Source organism: Lepisma saccharinum, chromosome 6 (genome assembly GCF_977018435.1).
Source record: "Lepisma saccharinum chromosome 6, izLepSacc3.1, whole genome shotgun sequence".
In the NCBI taxonomy this organism is placed as follows: domain Eukaryota; kingdom Metazoa; phylum Arthropoda; class Insecta; order Zygentoma; family Lepismatidae; genus Lepisma; species Lepisma saccharinum.
Window position 1 is genome coordinate 1042933 of NC_139234.1, and position 26324 is coordinate 1069256.

Sequence of the window (26324 nt, forward strand, 5' to 3'; positions counted from 1 at the left end):
CTGTATATGCTGGAAAATATGACAAAATATAGGGCAGAACAGACTTCAGAAAAATAAGACATGTTCCCCTTTCAAAAATCCTAGGCACGCCACTGATCAAAAGCACTGATTTTGCTGACCTGTGTTTCATCTAAAGACTTTCAAACAAGACGAAACAGATCTTTCAGCGCAATTCATTCATCAACAAGCAATTTGCACAATCTTATGCCACGTGCATTTGATTATAGGTATTAGCAACCATCTTCGCATGCGCGAACCGGTTCTGCTTGCTGAAAGGCACGCAAATGTTTGCTTTTCCTAACTCGTTCCATCGTACTTTTTCCTTCTTTCTTCGGTGTTCTTTTGATCTTCACATTTTGAAGTTGCAAATACAGTCTAATAGAAATAGTAGAACCAACAAAATTAATAGGAGAGAAATGGATTATGAAATGTAATAGAATGAAGCGTAATTGTCGAATAATAAATAATATGCCTATCTATGCCTTCAAAAATTAAAGCGTTTCTTTTCACCAAAGTAGTAGGCTAATTCATTACCCAGTCTTCAGTGTGCTATTTATAGCACGTTTGACACTCCGCTTTAAAAAGAGGAAGGGGGGAGAAACAGAATCGATAACAGCCATTTTGTCTCGGTTTCAGACTTTGCGCTTGGCAACAGTCCAACCCAGCTGCGCCGGTTTAGTCCGTCGTCGAAAGAAACTCGAAATCTGCGAGTCGTCGATAGAGAACAAGACTGAGCAAGGTGGTGAATTCACTTCTCAACTTGCAGTTGTGTGGTGCAAGTTGGACTGGTTCCTTAGTTGTATTAACTAAGAGTTGTCCTTTTAACAATTAATACATTTTATATCCTAAATAACAAGAGGAGTGAAGGAAACAGCTGAAGTTGTTCCAGCAGTAGCTGCTCCATTGCTTGGGTAAGGAAGTCGCACGTAGCCGTATAAAGACAACGCCTCAAGCAGCGAGTTCAACGATTCGTCAAAAAGGTGGGTGTGTTTGTTTGACAACATTGTCATGCTGTATTGGGTTGTGAAGTTACAGCAATCCTAGTTTTACTATATTCAGTGAGTGAGGCTTCATTATACGTTGGTGAATACAAATTAGTATTTGAACAAGATAATTGATTATGTAAAGTTAGTGGTATTATTTATCTATTGGCCTTATTGAGGTTATTTAATATATATAGCGTATAAATAGTGTCAAGAAATTATGGAAATAATTTCTGTATTGAAGCTTGGGCCTATATTAAAAAAAGAAGTCGCATATGCAAGTTGGAAATATGTTGTCAAGGAAATTAGTGTGATAGAAGCTTATGTTGTTGTTTGTGAATCTCAGTGTTGGAGTCTTAATTCGAAAGAAAAGAAGAACTTGGTCCGAAATGTTATTTTAACAATGATCAAATGAGAGCGGCAGATAAAGGGTTTCGGGTTCGATATCCGGTAGTTCTGTCCCCTTAAGTCTTTCTGTGCATAAAGTGAACTTAAATTCGACCACCATAACAACGAGAGCGGCAGATACCGCGCTTGCGATATAAAGTATTGTAACTATCTACAGATGTCAACGAAAATTGTATCCATCAATATTCATAGGTACAGTTCTTATAGCACAAGAACCACATCTCCTTCCTCCCAAACTATACCTTTACGCGAAAAAAATCGTGGGTGGGGAAAAGTAGGTTTACGGAAGTCTCCTTTTTCATTGCTGTAATCTCGCTCATTTGACCCCGATTTTTTAAAAATAGTCTAGTTGCTTTCGTAATAAAGTTTGTTTATCTTCTAGGTTGTGCCTATTTGTAGACTGAAACCACTATATGGCAAGTTTTCTTTTCAAATCAAAGGAAAAAATACGTAAGTTTCATTTTAACTTTACAAATTTTTGCATTGTGAATTTAGTTGTAGAGATGCATGTTACTGAGAATTAGAATTGCAATTGGTTTGGTCAAGTGGACCTCATGACATACATATATACATGAGTTATAGGGAAGACAAGTGAAATATATCCAGCGATGTGACAAATTCTGAGAATTAAGAACATTTTTTTTATTTTTCACAAATTCCTGCCCTAATTTGAGGGTGTTAGGGAAAAGGCACATAAGTCGCAACTGTGATTTTCTGATGTCTAATGTTCTCAAGGAATCAATTAAAAGAAATATTAAAAGTAAAAATTTTTATATGGACATGTGTAAAGATTCTAAGCAGTCACAATCCAATATGTATATCGTGTCTATAATGTTTACTATTGAAAGAATGAACATAAAACTATCTGCTGTAAAGTTGAATTTCTTGACGTGAGTGACTTTTCCCGAACAGCCTAGACATGCAGGGGAGACTAAGGCACATTTGAACACTACAAATTTTTTTTATTTCATAGTCAAAATTGTTTTATTACTTTTTAACAGAAAAATGAACAAAAGTCTTCTAGTACATGTAAACATATTTACCCATGAAAATCAGTTCTTTTGCAAGTTCAATACGTTAAACAAAACATTGGTAGTGTGGTAAAATCTGCCTCAAGCATGGGCGACATTTGAACAGACATGGAGCACTTTTGAATAATGCTTTGTTTTTATTAATCTTATTGGAAACCAAATGTTTAATGTTCATACTATTATTTTACATGATCTTTACTTGGTTACAGTTGATGGCTTGAAATCTTTAGAGAGTGGCCATATCTTGGGCTTTGCAAATGCCAATATAATATTCATCATAAATTAACTTAAATAGGCTGTGTTTCTTAAAGATGCTCAGTCATAAGTAGTGATGTGTTTTCCAGGAATGGCTGTCACCCTGTCATTTTGTGCCACCAGTAGCTTTACCTTAAAGAGACCCATGTATTGGCTGGAGTTGATGGGTTCAATGAGGAGGAAATGTTACGAGAACCATTCCATTCTCTTTTCATGAGTATCCATTAGTAAAATGGTTGTATTCTTTGCTACAAAAGAAATTGAAAACGAAGCTCCTGCCATCCATGAACTAAGTGGACTGTTCATTTTTAAAATAACGTAAAATGATTTAGATAATATTTTTGTGATGAACTTATGGGAAACTTTGATCACTGTTAAAATGTGCTGCAGGAGTGCAGTTCAAATATTCAGTGTGTTCTGTTCAAATCTGCCCATAGGGCTATGCAGATAGATCTACGCTTCGTATGGAAAATAGACATGTTCCTTTCACAATAATAGCACGTAAACTATCCATAAGCAATAATATTCTATAATCAAACTCACCTCTTGCCCTGCTATGTGGTTGTTATCTTACAACTTTTTATGAACAATTACTTTCCAAGCAGTTACACTCTGATTGAATAGGATCTGATGAATGGCCCAACTATCTGCTGACAGCTATCTAGTACCACTGCTGTCAACTCTGCACAATTTCTTCCCTAGGCTGGGAAATTCACTGTGTTCAAATGTGGCCCACTCTCCTTCTCAGCATTTATTGGAACTGACATTTATTTGTAAAGTATGTGGGTAAAAATATGAATTTTGGGTCCAGTACACCAGATTCCCTATTAAAACTTCCAGAACTAACTGTTTTTAAGATGAATGAAATCAATTTCATGATATATGTTATGATACGTTAATAACATTAGGGAAAGGTTGAACCTAACCTACTCACAATATTTCTCCATGCTAAACCTCAAGATCATTGGCTATTCAGTGTAAAGTGCTCACTGCAGTACCATAGGTATTACGACTAGGAAAGACAATCTCATTCAATCGATGAGTATTTTCAAATCTCATTAATTTGTATTCTTTCTGTAATTAAATATAGCAAATTTACATTATGTCGGTACAGCAGAGCATGTTATCGTATTTATTTTCTTGTTGATATTGCTTTTGTAAATTGTCAGTTTATATAGTAATAACTTTAATAATACTACTAATAACACTAAAAATGATAAACCTGAATGAAAATACTTTGGAGACTACACTACTTAAATTGAGCAACACGAAAAAGCAACAATTTTCAATATTTTTTCTTTCTGTAAGAGCTTGGTTGCCACCTTTAAAGGTAAATACAGATTGTTGTGAGAAAGATAAACAAGAACATGTGACTTTTACGTATAGCTTACTCGATACTTCGAAATCTCAAGTCAAGCTTTTGTGTTGGTTTTGAAAATAATAAGCATGACGAAAAGATTCTCTCAGGCTAAATCTTACTTCAATAAAAAGCATGCTTGTAGCCAGAATTTTATTGTGGCGTCTTATCCCATATCAGCAGCCGCCATATAAAGGCTTCAGAGCTCCGACCACTCCCTCTGGCAATGTGACTCTGCTTGAAATAGCAGACACTCGGAAGTAGTAATCTTGATTACATCAGAGGAATCTTGTGGTGGTTGTATCATGGGGGCTTAAAAAAAGGCCTTGAGGGAAAGTAGCAATGGACCTTTCTGCAGAAATCTAAATGGTAGAGATTCGCACAATTCTGCGATGAGCTGGCTTGCCTCAGACCATTGCACTTGGCAGGAAACGTAGCAGGACGGTTGAGCACAGGAGGTAGAACTGGGCTTTCATTTCGATCCGCTAAATGTAGTGAATCTCTTGCGTATTTGCACCTGTTTGATTGTGTCACTTGACTAATTTTGCACAAGTATGCGAATGTTCTGACTTATTTTTTCACTTCTTCTTCTCTAAAATATTTTAAAATGCAATATTTTTATTATTTTGCTTTGTCATTGCTGTATCTCCCAATGACCCAGTCTGTCTGTTGACTGGAAGCCTGTTCCATGTCCATGATTATTATGAAGTTTTCTGCAGCAAGTTTTTGTAATTTGATAACTCTTGTATTATTGAGTGGAAGAGGTTCAGTGTACAGTTAGATTATTTTGTAAAATCAGTATTTTATAATTACGTCCACGCATTTAAATAGAAATAATGTTCACAAAAATCATTTCTGCTTTCCCACCCAATTCCAGGGCATTCTAAAGAAACTTATCAGGACCTTTCTGAGACTGTCCTGGAAAATCTGGGATGTATATTGGCCATAGATCAAGCCTTTATAAGTTCATCACATCTGATATAGCCTAGATAAAGCATTAGAGATTAGTGCTATACATAGTGATTACCTTTTCTTGAATACAAACAATGTTACAGTTATAACAATAGGAGAAATTTGACAGTAAGATAAAAAAATATTGTTTTTAGTGGCAGCATGGATGTCCGGAAGGTGGGCCTGCAGCCTCCCCTGGGAAATGAAGGTCCACCTAAAAAGTATATATTTCACACATAATTTCATTCGTCACATCAATTTATGTTAATTTATAAGGGTGGAGAAGGAACATGATAATTTCAGACTAAAGCAGTGTTTTTGAAGGGGCATCACTATTATGGGGAAAAATATGCCTCCTTTGTCCCCTCCCCCCCTGGAAAAAATCCTGCGGATGTCCATGAGTGGAAGTGAAAATTCTTAAACCATTGTTCATTTGCACATATTGAAACTAATCTTGTATATAGAAGTATCACTCGGCTGGTTTGCTAAGAGTTTCAGTGTGTTAAGTGTTATCGACAATCTGCAGTAGAGATTGCAACAGTCGTTTTAATACTTTCATGAATCTTTGAATGTTTTCATCATAATGCCATGGTTCTCCATCTTACTGAAAGGTTATGGTATGGTATTGAAAATACTGATCTGATAAGGTTAAGGAGCTCTCAGACCAAAGTGACAAGCAATGCTTATCACTTGGAAATTAATATTCAGAAATGAATGCAATCTTCCTTAAAACTTGCACTGTATTGCCTTTGTCTGTTGGTCCTGCACATGCAGTGAATGTTTTTTTTATAGTCTGGAGGGTCCTATTCCTGTGTGTGTAGTTTCTGGTAATCCTTTTGTGTGAAACCCTTGTCACTTGCCACCTGGGGTGTAAGGGGTGACCTTCTAATGGAGCACCCAAAAGTCAACCTCACTTCCCCATAGTACACCCTAGCAACTGCTTCTTGCAGGCCACCAGGGCTAGGCAATCCTGTGCTTGGCCTTGTGTGCAGAGTGCCCCTTTTAACCTAGGAGAAACAACATAGTTTTATTTCTTGTTAAGTAATGAATGAATGGATTAGTTTTGATGATTGGGTAGAAAGTTTTAATATTTTATTTTCTTGTTAGAGGGCCTGTCCTCAATTCCCATATTGTGTGATGGGCAAAAATACCTATGTGCTGATATGCCCATTATATGCAAATCAATCAATCAATTACTAGCCACCTGTTGCTAGTCACTTTGGTCTGAGGACTCCCATTGGAGGCACAAGGCACAGTAGAAGTTTTGATCCCACTTTAACTGTAGGTCCAGTCCTGGTTAGCCTATCTGATTTAAAACTGAAAGATCCCCCATTGTTGTTTTTAAAAATTTTATCTGCCCGAAATTCAAATATACATATTTTTTTTTAGACTGAACAAACATCAGTACAAAGACCTCCTTAATTAGTGGCTAATGAAATGTTGCTTAATCCGGGATTCAAATATAGGATCTCCAGCCTTCAATGCACGTTATGCTAACCATTCACCATGGAGAATGTCAGTATGCTATTTTAAATGCAACTTTCATTAATAAATCCTCTGACAGTTTGTTTTGTATTTCCAGCCCATGCATCTAAAGCATCTGAGTTGTTAGTAGATATCCCACCTGGTGAGGGTCAATGGCCATTCCACTCCAAAGGACATAGAGAGTGCTGGCAAGTAGTTTTCTCACCAGACGAGAGCAGATTTGCGTGGCTCTTTGACAGGAAGAAAATCACTATCGTGCCATGGAATCGGTTCAAAAATTGCCCGTAAGTTGCGTTTCACCATTTAATAATAAAAAGTCTAGTCTTACTCCTTGGTGATATTTTGTTCTAGTTTCCTAGAACTTTTCAATATTTTAACTTTCTAGGGAAGAAACTAACTATTTTAGAGCAGCAATGCACATTTTTAAAACTATTTTATGTAGTTAATCATTTATAAAAAATAATTGTGAAATTACTTACTTACATTTTAAAATATCAGACCTACCATATATTAAACTCCGTACCAGCTAATTGTAGACCAGGTGAACGAGAACAAGTCTCTGCGCAAGTAGTGACACAACAAGGCTCCACCAATGAACAGCGAGAGATATGGGATTGTGTAATGGTCAACGGGAGTTACCCAATTTCCTCCTCCTCTCTGCAAGTGTTGCAAACTTTTGAAAAGGATAATACCGAAGGCACACGGCAAACGGACCGTATTTTTGTCTCCAGGTCCTCACAATTGGTTTAAGAATTTCTTAGAGAATATTAGGGATAAAACTGAAAGAGCAATTTTGATAAGGTGTGCATTTAGCGTAGGGAATAAGGTCTGGACCGTACGTCCGTACATGTACAGTTGTCAATGCTGCGCTTTCACCACTCGGTTTGCCTCCTCCTCCTCTGCTGATATGCGAGGCCCTGCTCTACAGTTAGCTGGGACAGGATATAGTTATGTATTAACATTGTATTTTTATTGCCTATGGAGCAAAAGTTTGCTCCGATTAGTTATAAAAAAAGGGTAAATGAATAATGCAAGTATAAATACAACCTTACGGTGGCTCAGTCGGTAACGCGTCTGACTACCATGCTAAAGGTCCCGGGTTCGATCCCCGGCCGGTTCAAATCCGGGAACTTTTCTAACGGTGGAAGCGGCCCCGGCGCCTACCCAGCGTCGAATAACATGGGTACCTGGGGGAAACCCTGGGGGGTAAAGGCGGTCAGGGGCGTGATGCTGATCACATCACCCCCACTCACTACCGGATCAAGAAAGTGTGGGGCGTTACCCCCACACCCCCTATACGCCTTCATGGCGTGGTGCTAAGCACAGGGGAACACTTTACCTTTTACTGCAAAACAGGTTTCAATGGGTTATTTTCGAAGGCCAATTTGAAAAACAGAACACAAAACTTACTTTCCAAAACCATGACATGTGCTTTTTCATAAAAATAACAAAATGATTGGAATTTGCAGTAAATTATCAATTATTTTACTGATTAACTAATACATTGATATTTGGTAATTAACTGATTATTCTGTCTCATCCCTTATAATAATGAAAAAGGTGAGGATGGTGTGGCTATGAGAACCATTATAAAGTAAATTTAACAAGTAATGAACTGTGGGAAAAGTTTCAGGATTCTGGAATAGTTCAGGAAATCTCGGGGAAAATACATTTGGGATTCATATGGGAACCATGCTCGACGTGCAAAATGCTATTGAGAAAAGTTGTTTATGTTGATCTCGTCTGTGTTCTGTGAAACTTGTATGCATTGTGTGGTGACACCCTGTATATGTACATCAAGTTTCAGCTTGATTAAAAATATAGGAAATTAGAACGAACTGTCACTAGGAGAACAAGCCACTTGCAAAATAAGATTTATTGTAATTTTGAAAAACCCAGTCCAGTAATACTTGAATGATTTCATTACACACGCTATGTAATTTCAGATTGAGCCAAGATAATACGGATTTGGAAGGAAACAAACTGAAAGGGACTGTAATCACCATCTGGACTCTTACACCTGTGTGCTCTGCTGCTTTTGGATCTGGCACTGGCAATGGAGATATCTCAGCTTCCTCTGAGAAGCAGTGGCGTCGCGTCAATTACAACAAGGGGATGGTGCTCGCCACTGGCCACCTCAATGGACGGATCCGGATCTGGGATGCCGACTCAGGTTGGTTTAAGAAATGTTTGGAAGTGTCATAAGAGGAAGAAATGATCCATTGCTTTTTTTTTTATGCAACATACATACAGTACAGTTTTTCAAGAGCTTGTAGTACTGCAATGAAGCCTTGACGAGCAAAATGTTGCAAGGAAAAGTTGTCCGTCTTTGTGTTCTCTATGTACTGTGAAAGTTTGCCAGAGTTGTATGCCAACACCCTGTACAGTAGGATTCCATGCAATTTTTTTTAAATATATCAATGTTCTTCTTGAAGGTTCGCATAACCACTTTTTGTACATGCAAAATAATCTAACAGTTATTTTTAGTTGTTTTTATTGATTTTATGTGCAACATTTAGTTTTGGTTTCCCAGAACTTTCTCAATCTACACTTCTAAGGAATGAATGTTCTGTATTTGCTCCCAGGTAACAGTGTACCTTGTTACATTTGTACTTGGTACAGAGTCTGAAGAAGATCTTGCTAGAAGGTTGAAACGTTACGTTTAGTTTATGTTTTATAATAAAATAAATTTCTGCCTTGGTCAGCATATTGAGTTTTTCAAAAATGGAAGATTTTATCTTGCCAGATGAGTTAAAGGAGAAAGAGAAGGTCCGTGCCAACAGAAGGAGGAGGGGAGGGAAGGCAAGAAGAGTAGGTTACAGGATGGAGGGGAGGGGGAGAATCAGCCAGCTGTAAGGAACAAATGCAAGGAAAAACCAGTTTACCTAGGAGGAAATAAGGACACATTCTTTCCTTACAAGTGTACAGTGACTAGCCATGTGAGATTGTGTTTTTGTATGCATATCTTAGTGTAGATTGAGAAAGTTCTGGGAAACCAAAACAAAAAGCCGCAGATAAAATCAATAAAAACCACTAAAAATAACTGTTAGATTATTTCGTATGCATTTTTTTTAGTGTCTTTTATTAGGGTTATCCTTATACAGTGGTATATGACACATTCTACAAAAGTACTTTCTGCCATTTCTCTTTGATAACTTTTTATTAAGAATTTCATCATTTTCCACGTGGTCACATTTTGCAATGTGACGTATTTACTAATTGCTATACGTGAATGCTCTTGTATCCAGTATAAGAGAATGCTAATTATATACATTACGCCTTCTGATTGATAATTAAGATTTTTGTTGATTGTGCATGTACTTCTCATGGTTGGATTAAAGGAGCCAAAATATTGGAATCTAATGAACGACGTAAAATTAAAGTAGCCAAAATTTTATTTTTCATGTCATTCTGAGGACATTCGACAATCATTAACAGTGTTAATGTAAAATGTAAATGGGTGAATAAGTCTGTTATTTATATGCATTGGCATTTTTGTATCAAATTTGTTGAAGATCCATGTAGTGGATATCCCATTTGTGCTCAAGAAAGTCATCTGGTCAACTGCAAGGAAACTGTGGAACAGCTGCATGCAAGCTTCACGCACACGGTTCACAAAGATGGCCTTTACCATAGACCATATTTTATCTGCAAGCATGTGCCACAGGAACCATCGTAATAATTGATCATGATCTGGTGCAGTTTATAAAGTGTCTGGCAGGAATTTGACTACAAATTACCAAGTTCTTTGTCTTTGACGAGAGCCATTTTGGGGTTGTTTACCCACTGTACCCCTCGAGAATTATGTTGAATTTTTTTCATAGACAGATTTCAACGTTTTATGTAATATAAAATTTGTTCCAGCATTTAGAAAACATAAATAATGGAGATATTTGATACCAAAGTGTGGCCCACGTAAGTAAGAACCTGCCATTTTGGAGAACTTTCGCTGCTATTTATGAGTAAGAACAGTTTGTATGCAAGCTGAAATAGTGAAGGAACACTTCAAATATTTCCATTAATTCCAAACCTAACAATCCTAACGTAACGGCGTAAAGTTATAGCTGCTGTTGTGGAATGTCGTGTTGGGTGCTATATTCACTTCCGCAAAGCCTTCGTGCTGTTCTGCTTCATGGTAAAGTGACAGTCATACTTAACTTCACAATAACATATTTCTGCGAACTAAAGAGAATGGAATATGTCCATAAACATAATCTTCATAAACCATGGAAAATGTTCCTCTTTCTCGAGGAGCTGCTGAGGGTTAAGGGTACCGCCATTTTCTCTTGGGCCGAGATGTTTTCTCAAAGGCATGCACAATGTGACCCCAGTTTGGTGACCTCTGTTGCTTGTCCCTTCTGTCTGAAAGCTTCAAATCGGAAACATCATTTTGAGCAGCTCTATACATCGAGATTTCCCTAACTTTGGACAAAACGTGGGATCTTAATTTAATTTGAACAGACTTCGATTTTTCAATATGCTACTAATAATTGAGGAAGGAAAGGGATGAAAGTGAAATTTAAATATTTGAACTTCCATTGTGATTAGCAAATTTTAAAATTAATCTTTTCACTTAACAAAGACACACATGTATTTTGTCAAAACTTGAACAATAATGAAAAAAAAATATATAACCACAAATTCCTTTTTTCTTATACATTTTTTTAAAATATCTGAAGTAATTTTTACAGTGTAGATGTCTCCCCACAAAACTGGAAGTATGGCAATATGTTCAGTTGTAAAAATGAGTGGTGTTTGATTCGATCATCGTGGTGAAGGAATTTTTGATATCCTAGATCCTAGAGAGATTGCAAGAACTTGCATTGATTTGGAACATATGAAGTTCTGCTGTCATGCCAACGGTACATGGTACAAAGAAATATTAGTTATCTTGGAACCCTTCACTGCGAACACCGCAGTGTATATATTCCCTAAAATACCTTTAATACACTTGTATTTTCCTTTACGTTGTAGGGCAGCTGCTGTTGGAGTTGGTGGATCTCAAATGCTCCATCAAGGACTTGGCCTTTGCTCCTGACGGATCTCTGCGATTGGCTTCTGCCTCCATGGCGAGGGATCTCAAGGTGAGAAACGCAAATCTCTTTAAAAGTACAGGGTGATTAAAATTATTGTTTGGGGCATATATGGCACGTACCACACCTTTCATATTTTATTGCAACTCATTTGTTCTGCATATCTGAAGAAGCATGTTAAACAAAACAAAACTGAAACCTTCCAGGTTCGATACCCGGTGGAGGCACATAGTGGTTCGGATCCCACTTTAAACTGTAGGCCCAGTCCCAATTACCCTATATCTGCATAAAGTGGACTTAAAACAAGAACTCGAACAAACAACTGAAACCTATAAATGTTACTACTTTATTTATGTATGTATCAAGAACCTACAGTGGAACCTCGATTTTATGTTCCCTGATTTTACATTGTCCCGCATTATGCATTCAATCTTGATGGTCCCAACATAGCACAATGAAATAAAATTTTCCTTGATTTTACATTTTCCCTCCCCTTGGTATCCTGAAAAACTTAAAATCAAGGTTTCACTGTGTTATTATTTTGTAAATCTAGATAAACAATCACAAAGCGCATTACATATTAAAAACTGGGGAACCATGATTCTGAGGAAATTTCATCCTGGTTTATAGTACTAAAGGCACCAGGACATCAAGTGCCTTGTAGAGGTGTTTGCCCTGTTTTTTTATTATGTAATTTCCAGATGCAGATCACCAACTAAAACTGCCCACACAATATGAAATGATTACTAAACTTGTAGCAAGTAAGAACAATGACGTAAATAAAATCTACAAAATAAAAAGACACCAAAATAAGCAGTGACCATTGATATTACATTCTTAGCCGGCTGCACACTTATTCACTTATATCTTTTGTACTCTATTGTGTGTTCATTTTTTTGTCTCTTTTTTTTCTCTTTCCCCTCTTCCCCTTTCTTAATTCCCTCCCTGTCTTCCCTATTTCTGTGTCTTTTACGCAGATAATTATGATGCATTAAGCGTACAGACTTGTACATATGACCAAGTGATCGATCCAACATTGACTTAGATTTCATGTTCTTTCTTTTTGCCAAATAGTTGTGGGACTTAAAGGACGATGGAAACTTATTTGAAACCCTGAAAGGTCATACTGACATAATCATGTCCTGCACTTGGTCTCCAAATGCTAAAATGCTGGCTTCAACTGGACCAAATAAAGATGTGAGTTGTTTTATATTTAAATATATTTCATTACATGTAAAAAATAGTACAATTTTATTTTAAATGCAATTAATGTCATTATGCCATTGTAATGTTAATTTTATTAGGAATATGTTAGTGGTAAATATTCTGAAGCTACATATTTTTATAATGGTTTGTTTTCATACAATTTATGAATGTATATTTTAGATATCTTACTTTGTCATTATTATTAGATTGCTCTGAATTGTGTGAAAGTGAATTATATATAGTGCTCTTACTAGAAAACCAGTAGGGTGTTTTGAAAGTTGCTTGTTGAATATGACACTTGCTAAAGACAGAAATTGATAATTACCTTTTGCAACACTGTGAGCAGTGATGTGCTTGTAATAGGGATTTTGATTTTCTTAATATTGTACTTTCTTTTTTTGGCAAATCGTTTTTTTTGTTTTAATTCCATGCAATAATCTTGTTTTGATAGGCAAATCTGTACTCTCCAAATGTTAATGTGGCCACTTTATGTAGTAAACACTTTGGTTCATAGTTATTGTTTTCCCTTTACGGTATCTAAATTTTTAGTTAATTTTAGAACTGTAATGTCAAGTTTTTATTACTATGCTTCTGAATTTATAAGAGCTCTCGTATAGTCAAATGTCTAATTTTGGTGTTAACCCTGCATTGAAAGTCATGGGACTCTGGTCTTGATAGCCAGACAACAACTCCATGGACACAGTGACTGACCACGTGTCACCCAGTGAAAAGCTGATTTGTAGATCTTGGCCCATAAGGAGCTATTTAGTTTTTTATGTGCTTATAACATTTTTCTAAATCTTCACTGCTTGTTACTTTTCATTTTAATAGTAGCATATTGAAGATAATAAATATTCTGAATAGATTCCTAAATCTGTTTAATAGTGCATATTGTATGTTGCAGTTATATTTCAAAATGATAAAATTCACATATATTACACCAGCAAGCACTGTATTTATTGAAGTGGCATTGTTTAATACTCCCACTGTATTTTTGCCAAGCAATCAATGCTAGTGATATTTACAAGACTGTTGAATTTTTTAATTTGAAATTTTGAAAAAAAATATGTTAATTCAAGGTATAGTGTATTAAATTTACTTCCATGCCCCTTGTATTACTATTATCAAATGTCAATAGTTTGGTTTCTTTCATAAGGAAGTATTAAAAGGCAATACTAAGTTTAAGGAAATTAAGGTTTTTTTATATATTTAATTTTATTGTTTTGCAGTAGATTGCTAATGGTAGTGGTGGGCACTTAAAGCACTATACAATCATATTTACAAATGGAGGAGCAAAATGCAGTTTAAAAATAATTTCAATATGATAAAGCATGCCAAAATATTTAAAACACAATAAAAATACTGAAAAAATGCCAAATAAATACAGTGTTGTCTGGTTTTAAGTATTATTTTTCTCATCAAATTCTGAGCTTGGATCATTACTATTTTATTTTTAAAAAAATTTAAAGGCAATCCCTCATTTCAGAGTACAGTATTCATATTCACTGTATTTCCCCCTTTTATTCTGTACATTTAAATTTCATTAAAATTTTCAAGCAGAAATTCAAAATCCCTGTTATTAGCATTTAATACAAATAAATTTTTAAAAAAATATTATTTACTGTTATACGAAAGTAATATTTTCCATTGAACATTTATTATTTAACACGGGAGTTTTGATTGGCAGTTTGAGTGAACAAAATACACTGTAAATAAGCAAAAAAAGAAATAAAAATATACATTTCTTCTTGATGTATATGTTACTTGCAGTGCATAGTTTCATTCTATGTTAACGGTTGTTACAAGCAGATTAATACACTTTGCATTGTTGCATTTGGTGAGAACTTGTCCCTCCTTCATCGAATATTAAAGATGAGTTTAACAAATTTTAAATTCTATCCATGTTTCTCAAGTGCAATAACAATGAACAATCATTTTTATCTATAGCGTTACACAAGTTGAAATTTGTCAGTTGAGAATTAGGTTATTAGGCTTCAACAATATAATGATTTTTTATATAGCAAAACATTACTGACAAGATTCATTGTGTAACTTTTTTTTTTACTTAAATTGTCATGCCTGTAATCTAGGTAGTGTGCTTTCTCCTAGAATGTAACAATATCAATCTGCACTGTGAATCAATGGATACAAGAAATATTATTTTCAAGCTAGATGTAAATATTCTAGCATAAAGAGAGAACTCTGTGCAAAATTTTTAACTTTTGTATAAATTGTGCATATATAAAATAAATGTTAATGCAAAATATGTAAAGAGGCAATGTCAGTGTCTTGGGAAAAGTCTCTGATGTTTCAAATTTTATACGCTTGATGTTTGTTCCCTTTCCGTATGTTACGAATTCAAGAAGTTAGATCTTTGAATTTGGTCAGGCTATAAACCAACAGACTCAACTGCCAGTCAAGTCTCCAACAGTTAACATGTAATTGTGTTGTCACTATTCCCAGTTACAAAAGTATTGTATTCATTATTCTAAAGGCTTTCCAGAAGAAAAAACTATAACCATAAACTAGCATTAACAATTGTTGCATCAGTGTTTCCAAATGAAGTATACCATTTAGAGTTGTGATAATATCACATTCCATGGAGATTTATATTTTTAATTTACTTTCATTTACATAATATTGCAGGAAGTTTTTTTTATGCATAACTGTTACTTCCACAGAGTATTGTTTTCCTACCAAGAGAATTGTGGTTTATTATATAGTAGATGAAATGGAGGATTTATCTGAGAATATTCTTATTTATGTTACACTTGATTTCAATAAACCACTGTTGTCATTCACAATGAAATTTGTTGAGTTGACAAGTCAGTATTTTTGCTAGATACCAGCAGACTTCTTGATTATTAGTCAGAATACCATATTAAATGGACTCTTGTTTTTACACAAAATATTAAATTTGACCACATCAAGTGAAGGTATCCAGGGTTGGGATACTTGGCAATTGACATTTAATGGATGTTGCGAAATGATGATCATTCTACTTTTGCCCAGTTCTTAATCAGATTATCAATACTCTTGCTTCCCTGTGTAAATTGTATGCAAAATACCAAGGTTTATATTCTTCTATGCTAGTGTACCACTGAAATGCATTTCTCTTTCTTGCTAAGTTATGTATAAAACTCTCATTCCACCATTCTGCAAGTTCCTTGTTCCCTCTTGGAGGCATGCAGATGATGTATGATAATGAGTGACATCAGTATCTGAACGGATCGGTTCAAATTTATTTACGGATAACTGTGGATACTTTTCCAGAGTTTGGGAATCTTGCAGTTCTCGAAAATGTCTAGGGGCAGTTTCTCGTGGAGTCTAAATATCCTGCAAATAATGCACATGCGTAATTTTAATTATTTTACCAAAAGCACAATGGAAAGAGAGTGATTAAATAATTGTCATATGTCAAGTTATGAATATTTTCGAGAAAATTCTGATAGATTGATGTGGCAGAGTTCCAATAATAAGCTGTACTTTGAAATTAATAAATTATAAATGCAGCTCTTTTCCCTTAAATGTCTATATTTTTATTACCTTAATTTATTCAATGAGCTTTTAACAACTTTGTAAATAAACATGTTTGTGAACGACAGTAGTGATTTTTCAGATTAAGTGAGTTATAAATAAGGATATTCTTTGATAACCTTTGTAACTTTATCTTGGAAAAATGAAATTTGACCATGACTTGTCAGAGTTGAAGTAGATTTTGAAATACATGGTTTCCAGTAGTGGATGTCAAGGTTCCATGATGTTATTTCCCTGAAAATGTAAGTGGTCGGTGCTCCTTTCATGACCTAGAGAAATGTTTGATCAGAAGTATAGTGATTAATCTGATCGTAGAAACATTCAGTGCTGAATAACCCAGTCAACAAAGTTTAGTTTTGTTTAGATCAGGCATGAGGATTTCTTATTCACTCTGAGGACCAACCATCTTAGAAACATCTGCTGCATTGTTGGCTAGGTACATAAGTGGCCAACACATACATTTGCCAACAAGGGTACGGGATTCAAGTTGCAGTCTGGACACGAGTGTTTCTTTTGCATATGTCTCTTCACCAGTGTTATCTTTCATGTTCATCAGCATGGCTAGCCAAAAGTGGCAGAAAAGCAAGCAAAAGAAGAGAATACAATAAACCAATAGACAGGGCTAAAGAAACTTTTTCCCTGCCTCTTGCAAGACTGAAGGTGAGGTGAAATAGCTTGGGGTTATGTTTTCAGCATTGTCACACATTTGTTCCCCAGTGCAGAAAAACTTTGAAAAAAATAATAATTCAGAATTAAAGAAAATAAGTCGCAGACAGGCACCCTCCTTACTAGAGCTGGCAATACGCTTAGACAAGATTGGGAGAAAGTTACAGGCAGAGCTTCTTTCTTTCCCTCCAGTATAGTACGTAGGAAACACTTCCAACTTTACCCCTGAATGTAACCTTATGTAAGTGTCCTGTATCCTTTATTCTGAAAGTGTAATGTTAATATTTAGACGACAACCTATTTCAACTGTGGCAAGTCATGGTGAAAGTTTTTATTAATTTCTTTCTTTTAAAATGCAATAGAAGTGAAAATTTGATATCAACAAATTCATTTTGTGAGTGGCAATATTGAAGGCTTGTGATTGTTTTTATTATATGTATGTAAATGCATTTACATTACATTATTTATGCAGAAAAAGATTCTAACCTAGATAATTCCACTAGAAACTTTCTTACATTCCAGAAATTTAAAAGAATAATACTGTATTAAACTTGAGTAAGACAAATATTAATAAGAAGTATGAAAGAACGTTAACAATTTCACATAATGTTTATAATCTCTAGAGCAATAACAATGAATAATTACACACATTCTGCAGAAGAAATAGTTATTACATTACATATTTCTTGGTGCATATTGTGGGTATTTCATGACAACAGTATTAGTAATGTTTATCCTTATGCAGAGAAATGATTAACCTTCTTTCATAAACTTCATTTTATTACTTGTCTGACCTTCAAGTCTCTTAGTTTCCCCTCCAATGCATGAGAAACAGGTATTTTATGCACATGAAGCATATAGGAATTAGCATATATGTACGTATGTGTGTGTATTATTGTTGACTGGTTGTAGGTAGGGACAAATGCTTCTGTGATTCACCAAGGGGGCGAATTGCTGAAGTGGTCCCTGTTTTCTTGGCTTGTATGAATCTTCCAAATGTATTTGATCGGTCGGCGTGGTTTGCGTGGGTAAATGGAATGTCAGGTGGGTGAAATGGATGGTATGTATTTTTCTTTGAAACGATTTAATTATATATGTCCGTGAAGGGATAAGACCTCTATGTGTAGGCTGGAAAAGTTATACAGGATGATGTGAGGACAAGCTGTGTAAATAGGTTCTATCCATGAAAACAATAAATAATTTCTGATAAATACGTGACTGGGAATGTATATTTGCAGAGCTACAGGTGTGAGAAAGTGGAGTCTGAAAGAAAGAAATGTGGCAGTACTGGTGGATCTACGAAAGATACTTTGGAAGAGTGAATTTTGGCTACTTCACCTTACCCATGAACATGTTGTTTAGACTTGTTTTATCGCTCTGAAATAGCAAAATTTACTCCAGTAATAATGCAATGTACAACCACATTTACTCTTTCTATCTCTTTGCCTTTATCCTTATTTGTTATTTTCTTTCTTTTCGGATCCCATTTTAAACTGCGAGTCCAGTCTCATTGTTTATCCAACACAAAGTGGTTTTGAAACAGACTAAATTCATGGAACAAACATGGTTGTTGTTTATGTTTAGTGTAGATCATAACCATTACTGGAGCCAGAGTGGAACCTGACAGCCATGCAGGGGACCTCAATTTATTTCCCGGGATGGGTGATCTAAGGTTGACATTTTTCCAGCCTTGTCCCTGCATAAAGCATCTCTGGGGTTCACCCAACCTCAAATGAATGGGTACCTGAGGGCTACCTGTGGGGTAAAGGTAGAGAGATAAGAGATTGTGAGGCTCTACCTCCACATTGCCCTATATGTGCCTCCATGGCATGGTGTACCTTTAGATAGTCATTTATTTGTTCCTTATCCTTTCATATTTAGGCTTTCCATTGGCATTGATGGAATCTTTTGTACAGTCTCGAGTAAATTATCATTGTTGTGGAGTATTAAAACACATACTAAAATACCTACAATTTATATTCCTAGTTGGCAGACAAGGCAGATAATTCATCGTATGAGAACCAGAGAGATGCAACTCCAATTGATCAAATTTACAGGAGAGAGGAAATAATGTGTCTTCTTAGGAATATGCCTGTAAATTGGAGATACGCGACTCCACCTTACTGCTAAGAAATGGAAGTGGATATATGTCGATCTGATTCCAAATTAGGGATGGGACCGATTAATCTGTACTCTATCGGCATTGGCTGATATATTCATATCGGTGTATTGGTTTATCGATAAAATTAGAGATTATTTTACCGATCCAATATATCAATAAAATCTTATAATTTAGTGCAAAATTGTGCCATTTTGTTGTCTAAATATTCAACTTATTTTGCACTGTAGTCACCTGGAAACACACATTTATTAAGGTGGTCAATGAACATATCGGATTCTTCAAGGACCATATCTAATTTTATATCGAATCTGTAGAATATCTGTTATTGGTATCGGTAAATTTTATATATGTACTTTATTGGTATCGACCAAAATTTCATATCCCTACTCTAAATAGAGTCAGAACTGCACTTTTGGAGTTACGTTCGTCTGGTTCTCATACAATGTAAAAACCTATAGGAATTACATGATGGAATCTTGGTTTTTCAGGCCAGGGTAAAAGTTGTTGGAATTTCAGCATTTTTTTTTTCAATAAGCCTGTAACATCAATTTATTCCTATGTGACTTTCAAATACTGCATTTGATTCTACTTTCGCCTTATTCCTTTCTTTCCTACAGCACTTTTTCACATCTGTAGCTCCATATCATTTGCAGCCAAATGTTCATAGGTGCATTTTGAAAACCGCGAGTAGAGACATCAATTCAGTGGGTTTCATTTTTTTATATTACACCTGTATATGTAGCATGAGCTGTATTTTGAACCAGTTTGAACTCTCAAACCTGCAAGTGCAGCAAAAGTACCAAAGAAGTAATAATAATAGATTCTCTTATTTGAGTGATTAGTTGATTCTTAAGTTATCTTCTTAATGTTGTAACTTTATTTGTAATGTTGCTTCCTGTTTTTTTGTCATCCTTTCTTGATCTGAATGAATCTGAAGAAATTACATAAACATATGTGTACACTTTGATTTATTTCTTGATTATGCTGTTTATAGGACAAAATATATGAATCAATTAAGCATTAAGGAACTACTTAACAATGCTTTGAATAATTATGAAATGAACTAGAAAACCAACACGTAACTTAGCCAGGATTTGTAACATGGACTTTTTGCTTTGTAGCATGTTTTATGTAGGGTTACAATAACTGTAACACAGGCAAATAAACAAGAAAGTATTGTGGAAAATCTTCCGATACAAGTGGGAAATGATTTCACAACAGAATTAATGTTAGCAACAATTAATATTAATTGAAATTTCCATTTAACATAGGCACATTTTTCTTTAACTTCATTAACATTGTTTTATTACCCATATCCCAAGTAACCAAAAGTTGTTGGGCCAACCGTTCTGAAAATGATTGGACAACGGTTGGTCCAACGCAAAAACATACCGTACCGGTAATTTTGGTCGTGGTTCCAACGTTGGGCCAACATATGATTTTAGAATAGATAGGTTTGTGTTCTCATTGTATACATAATTTATTGTGAAGCCAAATGTAAACAATAGTGCAAATTATTTATGAAAATAAAAAAAATGCACAACACTTTCTCAGTCACATGGTGTCATTGTTTTCAAGGCATGATACCTTTAAGTGATAGCACAAAAACCTTCTAGAGTTTACTTAATTTTGCACCTTTCATGCAATTTAGTCTTCACATAACATTGCTTAACCACCATCACAATACCTGTAAGAATGTTCTAGTTCTACTACAACTAAAGAGACAAACAATGAGCATTTCCCAAACACAGGTTTCATCCATGGTGACTGACAAAGGACTGGTGAGATACTGAAAGTTAAAAATAGATTCTCCTTTCATTAAAAATATATTATATTTCCAGTATGTGCTGTGATTGAAATATTCGAAAAGAAACACTCTTACATGTCACTTATTTTACACTCTAGAATTTTGAGCATACTCCAGAACGTTTTCTTAGCACGAAAAAGTTGTTTTTAAAACTGATTTTAACTCACTTTTCCATGGTTGGGCAAACGTGGGCAACCACCGTTGGCCTAACGTAAGACTAAAGCCAACCTTTCCCACTTAAAAACTGAGGTTGGCCCAACGGTGGTGGTTACTTGGGATTGCTTTCACAGTCATTCTGGTGCTTGCATGCATGATTGGAATTCATGTGCACATTGAGAATGGAGAACAGCTCACATACCACAATTTACAGTGATGAAATCAGATTATGCTTTGGAAGAAAAGAAAATAACTTAAATTTTTGCAGATTGTCCACGTACTCACATTTGTGGTAGAACTAATAAAAATAAAAATTGATTTCTACTTGCTAAAGATTTTTAACGCTAGAGGAAAACTTATGCAAAAAGTGTCAAAGTGCCAAGTAATTGAAAAAGTTTACACACTAAGTAATTTTAGTATTACTGATTTACTATATGAAACTTTTTGACCGCTAGATTTTTGCTAATAGGAAAAGTACTTAAGGAGATTTTTTTTTAGGGATAGATATGTTTTTAAAGTAAGGCACTACTGCTATGAAGGGTCATTATTGTATTATTCAGGGTTTTCTCATTTGTAATAAGTACATATCAAAATAGGAAGTATGGATCAATATTACTGTTTTTCTATTCTTGCAATAATTATATTATAAATCGTAAATAAAACACATTATAAATGTTGATACAAAATTTTCACAAGGGTCAATAACTTGCTGACATAAAATTTAGCAATATTACAATAATCGGTGGCAATGCATGGAAAATCTTAATAATAACTTCACCTCCCTAATTATTGTAGGCAACAATGGCTGCTGCAACTGGGCTTTTCACCTATAGGCAAGAAATGCTTTTGCATTTGTGCTTGCTGTCGGGAATATGTTGTGTGCTGTTCGCGATAAACATCTACTTGTTAACTTAGGATTGAGAACTATAGTGCGCGTCAAATCTCCTGCATATGGCGATAGCCAATAGCAGTGCACTGCAGCGGTGCCATGTCGAAATCTCACACGGAAAAGAGATAGCGTGGTTGAGCGAAACACCTTGTCACGGAGAGCACGGAACATTAGATAATATAACATATAATAAACTTAATGGAAGAAAAGAACATACCTGATTATGCCAGAGGGACTGCATAATTGTTTCAATATTCTCAAGGTGGAAGTTGTACAGCCTTTGTGAGATATTTTGTCCCGTAAAGAGTACGTTATCCTTTTGGCAGTAGAAAATTCGCCACAATCGTAAATTTCAAAGACGGTTCTACGAACTACGTATTTTTCAAAGTCATCTAAGTTTGTCGTTCTTTTCGGTACGTTAATGTGCTTTCTAGGTGATTGAAACATTGGAGCAGGCCCCGATCCACATTGTTTTGCCCCCCGAACATATCCGAGAAACGGTAGCTTGATTCACACCACACGCTTGAGCTGTTAGAGCCTGGCACTTCTTAAAGTCAATTTTACTGCTCTCTTCTTCACTCGAACATTTTTTTTTAAAAAATTGTACACCTGAAAAATCACCCGTCGTGCCTGGCTTCGTACAACACTGTATTGTTCTCTCTTCTCTCGCTATCACTACCACTTGGTTTACTCAACGACATGCTACACACACACACACACACACACACACACACACACACACACACACACACACACACACACACACACACACACACACACACACACACACACACACACACACACACACACACACACACACACACACACACACACACACACACACACACACACACACACACACACACACACACACACACACACACACACACACACACACACACACACACACACACACACACACACACACACACACACACACACACACACACACACACACACACACACACACACACACACACACACACACACACACACACACACACACACACACACACACACACACACACACACACACACACACACACACACACACACACACACACACACACACACACACACACACACACACACACACACACACACACACACACACACACACACACACACACACACACACACACACACACACACACACACACACACACACACACACACACACACACACACACACACACACACACACACACACACACACACACACTAAAAACGTGGGAAAAACGAACAGTGACGGTATCCTCTTCGTCAATTTCTCCTTCTACCATCACTGGGAACGAACCTGCTCTGTTCCCTTCGCTAATCGGAAAAGTTTCGGAATGCGACAAGAACGAAGGGAGAACAAAAACGATACAATGCAAATACGTTTATAATGACATTGCTTCTACAGAGGGAACGGTATAAGCTACAATCACGCTTGTTTTTCGTACATACTCGCAAATTAATTATCTTTCCATCTGTTGAACTACTGACACTTGAAATAATATATTTATATCCGAGCGCCAGGTACACGATTTAGTAGCGAGGTGAAACAGGTTCTGAACTAGGCAACGCCGCACGTCTGTGATTCGCTGGTGCTGTTCAGCAGTTCAAGGCCATATGCAGGAGATTTGATGCGCACTCTAACTCTCTTATTGAATTTTTAATTTTTATGATCTGCAGAATTGTTAATAATTCAACACTTGACATAGCGATAACCGATAGTCTAACAATACAATATCAAATTTCAGATATTCCATATAGAACCTGAATGGCTGCAAATTGTTTTCCCTCCCTTAAAAATACTAAACCAATCTTTCTTGAATAATGACTGAAGATGAATTGAGAGGAAATATTAAAGTTTAGTTGAATACTGATTTACACAAAATGAATTTGTAAATTCTTAAGTATAGATTCATTGAAACCGGAACTTGCTTTTGTAGTGAACTAATGAAGTTCCACTATTTGATTTTTAGTGGAAGATGAATATCATAATACACTGCCATGTTTAGTACATTATTGAAGTATTGGAAAAATTTTACTAATTTGTTTTTTAGGCAGTGAAATGCTTATCTTCCTGATTTGGCAATAGTTTGTGCACAAGGCTAATAAATTTGAATGTGGACCTTTGAACGAAATTTATTGTATGAAGCCAGTATCTCTCTTTTTCTCATAGTCTACCTTTCTCTTCTCTTTTCTCTCTCTCTCTCTCTCTCTCTCTCTCTCTCTCTCTCTCTCTCTCTCTCTTTTTCCTCATTCTCTTGTCTCTTTTTCTCTCTCTCTGTGGGTGTAATACCAAAACACTGGAACCTTGATTTTACGTTTTTCAGGGGATCAAGCTGAAAAAATTTAAAATGTGGGAAAATGTAAAAATCTAGGAATATTTATAGCATTTTGCTATGTTTGGACCATCAAGATTGAATGTATAATGGGGGAAAAGGTAAAATGCAGGAATGTAAAATCAGGGTTCCACTGTAGCTATACCTATGCATAGGACAGGGCCTATCTATATGCCAGTTTACAATGTTAAATGTGGCGATTGATGTAAACAGTACATTCATTCTTGTGCTACAAGTCGCATCCAAATGTTGTCTAGGTGCAATGTAGTTAGTACAGTGAATGTGTTGTTGCGTTGCAACCTATTGTTTCTCATTTAAAAATCAATAGCAACATTTTGCACAGTTTACAACTGTATCTTCTACCATATCCCGTAATGCAATTTTTTAAAATATTTGAAGTAGTGTTCTTTCAATGATAGTTTAGTAATGTACTAAATAGTGAAATCTGTCATGAAATTTGTATCGGTCAAGTGCCACGTATGCAGATGTGTACATGTAATATCTAGCTGAAAGCATACTTATGCATATTTTGAAGAATTATTCCATACTTCCATTTCTACAGGGTATTATCATCATAAGAAAAAGAAAACATCCATGTTTATAATTGATATATTTCAGCCTCTACAATTTTTATATGTATTTTTACTTACTTTAAAACTTTTTCTTACTATGTGATTTTTTTTTCTTCCTCCGATTAGTTACTTCTGCAGAGTATAAATTTTAATTTGAAATTTTTTGTGCTTTCTTTGCACAAATATTAAGACTCTGACAGCCAAATGAGTTAATTCATGATATATATTGAAATTACTCAGTTCACAGCTGCCTCTATGGCCGAGCGTAATCTTGCCACCAAAGGTTCTCAATTGAGCATGGTGTTCGTGTGCAAGTATTGTTTCCTAATTTCATCTGATTCATGTCAGCATTCTGATTAATGAAAAGTGGTAAAAAAGAGATGTTAAATAACAAAAATGAAAAATTGTAGTAAGTTAATTGTTAATTGTCAAGATTTAGCACTCTTGCCTTTGATGTGAATGGTCCCAGGTTTGATTATGGTAGAAATCATGAAATTTCAGTCCTAAAATGTTGCAAAATAAACTCTAAATCATTAAACTTGCTGTTAACTTCCAGACTCGTCTCTTTACCAAGTTTGCATTATTTCACAAGTTATGCAAATTCCTGCAGCATACTACGAGGATGGATCATTAAGTATTGCACAACCATTTTTTTTAAAAAAAAGTTTAATAGGTAAGACAAGATAAATTATACACAATGAAACCACATCTTTTAGCTACTTTTCGTCCTAGGAGCCAAGTCTTTCAACACATTTTCCCCATCGTGGCACTAGTTTCAATATACCCTGTTCATAGAACTCGCTGATTTGGGAATACAACCATCTGTGCACAACTGATTGCACTTCTTCATTGGGATTGAAGCGTTGGCCACCTACGAAAATTCAGTTTGTCATTCACAATATCGCATACTGTACCATAAGAAATGTTGAACTGCTCTGACAAGGTTCTCAGATGGATCTGCCGGTTGTTGAGAATTACCTGCTCAATGGCTGTAACATTCTGTTCCATTGCAGCTGTTATTGTTTGCCTGGAATGTGATGAGTCAACAAGGTTCACACGGCCTCCTTGAAAGGATGTGCACCACCTGAAGATGTTGCTACAGTCCAAACAGTCTTCCCCATTCACACCCACCATTTCCCTGTGAATTTCACTAGGGTTTTGTACTTTTGCTCACAAAAAAACAACAGAAAAAACTAACTACAGCTCTTTGCTCTTCACACGTTGACGAGTTATACCTGATCGAACAAATGACGTCTCTAGCGCGAACTTCAAACTATAAGTCTGTAAAATTTCAACGTCCCAGCCACAATAACGTCGCAGAAAGAAATTGTCGTGCAATAATTAATGATCCACCCTCATATTTCAGTGGCAAAAGTTGAAATTAGGGTGAAACTGGAAATTTTTATTTGTGTTAAAAGTGTAAAGTTTCCAAATTAAAGATTTTATTCACCACAATGTCTAAATTCCATTCGTATTTAGCAAATGTGCTCTTGAGATTCTATTAATTTTTGTGCCTGTCTTGCATTCAGGTAT

The 26324-nt window shown here is 35.6% G+C and overlaps 1 protein-coding gene across 3 annotated transcripts in view; it reads left to right on the plus strand.

The window, feature by feature from the left end:
* The first annotated feature begins 656 nt into the window (after positions 1-656).
* The window catches only part of LOC145988495 (WD repeat and SOCS box-containing protein 1-like), a 41162-nt gene continuing 15494 nt past the window's right edge, over positions 657-26324 (plus strand). The window contains exons 1-6 of one of the 3 annotated variants that reach the window (XM_083123356.1): positions 657-980; positions 1774-1841; positions 6568-6754; positions 8417-8643; positions 11445-11554; positions 12578-12700. In XM_083123356.1, the coding sequence (XP_082979482.1) occupies positions 1805-1841; positions 6568-6754; positions 8417-8643; positions 11445-11554; positions 12578-12700 (684 nt within the window). In that variant the 5' untranslated portion in view covers positions 657-980; positions 1774-1804. Of the gene's footprint in view, positions 981-1050; positions 1128-1773; positions 1842-6567; positions 6755-8416; positions 8644-11444; positions 11555-12577; positions 12701-26324 lie in introns of those variants that run through there. The other 2 variants (XM_083123358.1, XM_083123357.1) reach the window with 2 other exon arrangements.